A 5,266-nucleotide genomic window follows, 5' to 3' on the forward strand; every position below is an offset into this window, starting at 1 on the left:
CAACCTCAAAATCCACTGAACAGCCTAAAGAAGGGAAAAGGCGGTTTTCTGTTTCATAGAACCGTGAAAAAAGGGAGTGGCAAAGATAACACCTTACATCAGCTCTACCATTCAACTAATGTTGAACAAACAAACAAACAAACAAACAAACAAATAAACAAACAAACAAACAAAAACTAAAAACTACAACAATCCCATCCCCACACAACCCCGCCACCCCTCGTTTGCCCTCTCCTCTGGGCTCCTGACTCCTTCTGCAGCCTTTCTGCTGCCACTTCTTGGTTCCTTCTTACAGCTGTCTTTCAGCCACATCCCTCATCTTAGGGTAGGTAAGATCTAACATCTAACCTTCTCGGATAAGGGTGAAAAATCTCGGAGGTCCCGCACGCACGTTAAAGATCCCTTGGTGGTCCAAAATCGATAAGAGTAGGCTTCGGCCGCCAACAGGACAAAATTCAAAGTTAATTTCAACCTTACTCAAATGTTTAACGTGTCCCGCACTCTCATATTTCCTTACGTAGTAGCGAGCGCCGTAAAACACTTACCAAAACAAACAAAACAACCCCATGACAAACAATCATCTGTAACAGGATCTTCACACGACTAAATTTCTCCACAAATCTGTCACTATCGGCCAGTTTATGGGTCACCGCTAAAGTCATCACAATAAATATTATAATCATGCTCAAGGTCATATCTCAGCCACCAATTTGCATTATGTAATACTGCAACAAGAGAATCTATTTACGTACTATATGTTTAACCTGGTTTGTGAAGTAAATACCCCCAAAGGATAAAAGTAAAGTAAACTCTTTCGTTTAAGGTTTTTGATGTTTTATTTCCTTTGCCCAGTCCTATCAAAATGATGTTAGTAGATAATGTAACGTTACGCACATATTGTTTTAGCAAAAGTCAACACAAAGTAATGACAAGGTTAGTTTTATTTATTCTGTTTTTCTCTTCTTTCACTCCTTATAAAAAGATAAAAAGGCGGGTGGTTGGCTGGTGCTCTAATGTGGGTTTTTTCTCCTTCTTTCTTTTCAAACAGCTATCGTTCTTATTTCACTCCCTTCTTTTTGTGTGTGTGTGTGTATTTGTTACTTTTTTGTAAGGCTAGTTTTATTCACGTTGTTGGATTTGTTTGTTTGTTTGTTTGTTTTTTTCTTTCACGTGTTAAAACGTTTTAAAATTTGTTTTGAGTTCAGCCACAACCCCGTCCTCGGCATGTCCCGGGGGGTTCAAACAGTTCGGCATGTCGTGCTACGCCTACCTGGATCACAAGGAGACCTGGGCCGATGCTCAGGTAAGTCTCTTACAGTGGCTCAGAGCGAGATGGGTGTAAAGATTATCGCTTTTATAAAATATCTTATCTTTTTCTATTCTTTTTTGTTTGTTTGTTTGTTTGTTTGTTTGTTTGTTTGTTTGTTTGTTCACTTATTTGTTTTGATGTTTATTATGGTTTGGTTTTATTTGTTGTTGTTGTTTTTTGTTACGTTCAGTGTCGCTTTGTTGGTTTGAAGCCGTTTCGTTTCGCTGATTTTTTGTTCTTGCTTTTTTTCTATTTCCTAACTGCCATGATTGTTTAGTTTCTCTTTGTCTGTTTGAAGTTGTTTCCTAATGCTGTTTTCTTTTTTACTACTAAGATTGTTTTGTTTCGCTTTGTTTTACTGGCATCTTTTCTTCACTTCTCCTTTTCGGTTTGATTGTTAAAAGCGTAGACTTGTATTAAATATTTATCCGAGATCGTGCACTGTGGCATTATTCCGGTTAACTATAGAGTGCCCCATTTGTTTACTTAAATTGGCGTCAAATGAAGGGTAAAGAGAAGGGGCGGGGGTGCTGCGAGCACTCAACAATAGCAAGACAATTGTACTGTTTAAATTAAATTAAATTAAATTAAATTAAATCAAATACCGCAAAATAACAAGACCACTTTAATTCTCTCAGAGCATATGCAGGGCATTGGGAGGGTTCGTGGCCGAGGTCTACAGCGACCAAGAGAACGAGTTCCTCAAGCAGATGATGAGAGACCACGGTTCCAAGACCATCTGGCTGGGAGCTGACGATTTGATCATTGAAGGGAAATGGTACTGGGCTACCTCTGGCACCTCTGTGGATGAGTACTCTGGTGAGGCAGCTTTCTTTCACTTGTTTGATTTGGCATACTGTCCTTCGGGAAGAGATGCACGGTCTAGTTAGTTTTAGTAGAGGTTTTACGGCGGTCGCAACAGCATAAGGTCATATGAGGGCCAGAAGATTAGAGGTGTTACAAGAGAGTAACAAACATACAAAGAAGAAGGGGAGAAAAGGACGACAGATGTTTGAAAGGAAAGAAGAAGCAGACCATACCAGAGCACCCGCCAACCACCCGTTTGCACGGTCTGTAACTGAGATGTTCATTATTATTATTATAGATATTATTATTGTTATTGCTGTTGTATCGTTGTTGTTATTATTATTATTATTATTATTATTATTATTATTATTATTATTATTATTATTATTATTATTATTATTACTATTACTATTATCATCATCATCATCATCATCATCATCATCATCATCATCATCATCATCATCATCATCATCATCATCATCATAGAGACTGGTCTATATAGGTTTGAATGTCCCAAAGTAAGCAGGGGGGACTTTATCACATAATGTAGATACACCATTTTGATCAAAAGCAGGCTATACATGGCTAACGAGTCAATAAATCTTACACCGGCGTCTGTGGTGCAGCGGTTAGGTGCATCGCCGTCGCAAGCAGAAAATGTGGGTTCCATACCCGCGTAGAGAGGGGTTTTATCGAGTATTCGTGTCTGTCTCTGAGACATTGTCTTCCTTTCAGCTCGGGTTGGCCATAACTGGTAGGTTAGAACAGCCCGTCTCCTAAATTATCTAAAATTTGTCGATTGAGGCGCAAAACATCAACATTTGCAATTACAATGCTGTAAAGAACTGACTGTGGGGGATTGGAGGGTGCTCTGGTGTGATTCGCTCCTACTTTCTTTTAAAAAAACATCTATCGTCCATATCTCTCCCCCTTTCCTTCTGTATTTTGCTCTCTAGCAGCACCTTTAATCTTCAGCACCAAGACTTGTATGACCTATATGTGTTGCAAGTGCTATTGATCTTATACTAAAACTATTTTTTTAAACTGACTTAAAAATCAAGTGCATAACGGTAAGTAAAAGAGATATTGAAATAGTCTTCATAAATAATATCATGGTTGTGATAATCATCTTCAGTAGTAGCTGTGTTGTTGTTATCATCACTATCATTGTTGTCGTCGATGCCTTAATTTTTATCAACAAATAATAAAAATCATAGTAATAAATATAATTTTTTTAGCGCATATTCTCGCTCGACACCAAGCCATATGCGCAATATTCGTATTAGAATAATATCTCGTGTATAGTTGCTTCTGATATTCTTTATATTACTCGGGAAAAATAAAGTTGGGCTCCCTCTTTTTCGAACGTGTTGGGCCTTGTGCGCAGACCCGGGGTCACAGTGGGAATCACAGTTGTGTTGCAGCTATATCTTGCAGCAATAGGCAACAGGTAATAGTGGGCATGTGGCATCGCTAAGCATCGGAGGAAGGGGGTGTTAATAAGTTGGGGGGAGGAGTACACTTTACTTCGCTTGGTAGTTTTCAATCCAGTGTTGACAACATGGGCGATAGAGCCCAGTAGTTGACAATTTGGTAATGTTAGTGGGTGGTGGAGCTCACTCGAGTCTTGTCAAGTACATGTATTATTTAATGCCCCAGATTTGAAATGCAGTCCAACCTGCTCAAACTGCCACCTGTAAAAGACAATCACCAGTCCAAACAGCCACTTTCCATTTCCCCTACTTTCATTTTTTCAAAACCATTATAATGGCACTGTGTAAGAAGACTGCTTGTATAAAACGACCATTTTTCTCCCCGATGATTTACAATTTTGACTGTACACGAATGTGGGCGGTATAAAAATTGTAACCTCTTACGGGCCAGGTAACAAAAGTGAGCATTGGCTCTTTTATAATGGCGTCCAAAAGAAACTGGAAAATATAATCACCCAATTATCGTGTAACAGGCTTGCCCTACCCGTTCATGCAGCATTCCAATTTAAAGCTGAATAGTTTTGCATCATCTAACACATTAATATTTCATCTATGTTAAGAGACGCCCGAGATATGGTCACTTAAAATTGACCTTAGAAAATCGGGCTTGGCAAAATTTTGCGAAATCAGAGAAACGCAAAAGTTAGTTTGCACGAATATGGAAGTGCATCAACATTGGTGGAATGGACATGTATTGAATAAAGGTTCATGACAAGCACTGTTCTAATCAGCGTCTAATTGATTGTTGTTGTTGGGGGGTTTTTCTCGCAGACTGGGCACCTGGCCAACCCGACTCGACCGCCTCTGGTGACGAGAACTGCATGGAGTTCAACCTGGAGTCCTTTGGTGGTCATTGGAACGACGATCAGTGCGACCACCACCAGCGCTTCATCTGCCAGAAGTACATTACCGCTGACGTCATTGGCTAGACGCCCTGAACTCGTGATGGGCCTTGATTTGACCTTGTTACGAGTGGTTGGAATACTACTGTGCAATCACCAAACGTGCAGCGATTTTGTCTTTACTTTTGCGTAGAAGGAATGAAATTTATAAAAAGACTGCACATGCATGCATAAATTCTTATAGTACTTGTTATGGTAAAAATTGAGATACTGGAGGTGGGGATAGTTGTTCATTAAAAAAAGAAATATTAATAATACATATCTCCGTAGGAGTATTACTTTTTCATTATTGGTTTGTGAGTTCCTTCTTTTTAGATATCAGACACGAGGACAGACAGCACGAAATGATTATGACCATCCATCCACTCATACAGGCATCCATGATTCATCCTACACATGAATAAACACTCCGCACTAGTACAACATCACTAATGTTCGCACATCTCTTGAAAATTACTTTCTCTGTATAGTTTCATTAAGGGGTGGGGGCAGGGGGGGCTTACACCTGAAGGCTATCTCGCTTATTAGCTCACCAAATTTTACCATATTTCACAAATATAACGAGCACAGTAAGGAGTCTTAAAATCCGCAATCACATTTGAGAAAAAAGTTTCGTTACCATGGATACGGTGGCTATATTGGATTTTGTTGATAGGCCTTACGTAATGAATACCGCACTTATTGCTAAAGGAAATTAATTGTTTTTTTTGCATACATGTTAACAAACTTTAGATCTAAAAACAATTTCTGTTGGG

At 39.1% G+C, this 5,266-nt stretch overlaps 1 protein-coding gene across 1 annotated transcript; it reads left to right on the forward strand.

Moving 5' to 3' along the window:
• Positions 1-1,216: 1,216 nt before the first annotated feature.
• On the forward strand, positions 1,217-4,797 carry LOC101849928 (perlucin; the record flags this gene model as incomplete). The annotated part of the gene is given in 3 exon segments (XM_005098833.3): positions 1,217-1,303; positions 1,948-2,128; positions 4,381-4,797. Coding segments are annotated over 3 exon segments (426 nt in total), but the record flags the coding sequence as incomplete, so codon positions are not given.
• Positions 4,798-5,266: the final 469 nt, after the last annotated feature.

Source organism: Aplysia californica, unplaced genomic scaffold (assembly GCF_000002075.1).
Source record: "Aplysia californica isolate F4 #8 unplaced genomic scaffold, AplCal3.0 scaffold00194, whole genome shotgun sequence".
Classification (NCBI taxonomy): Eukaryota; Metazoa; Mollusca; class Gastropoda; order Aplysiida; family Aplysiidae; genus Aplysia; species Aplysia californica.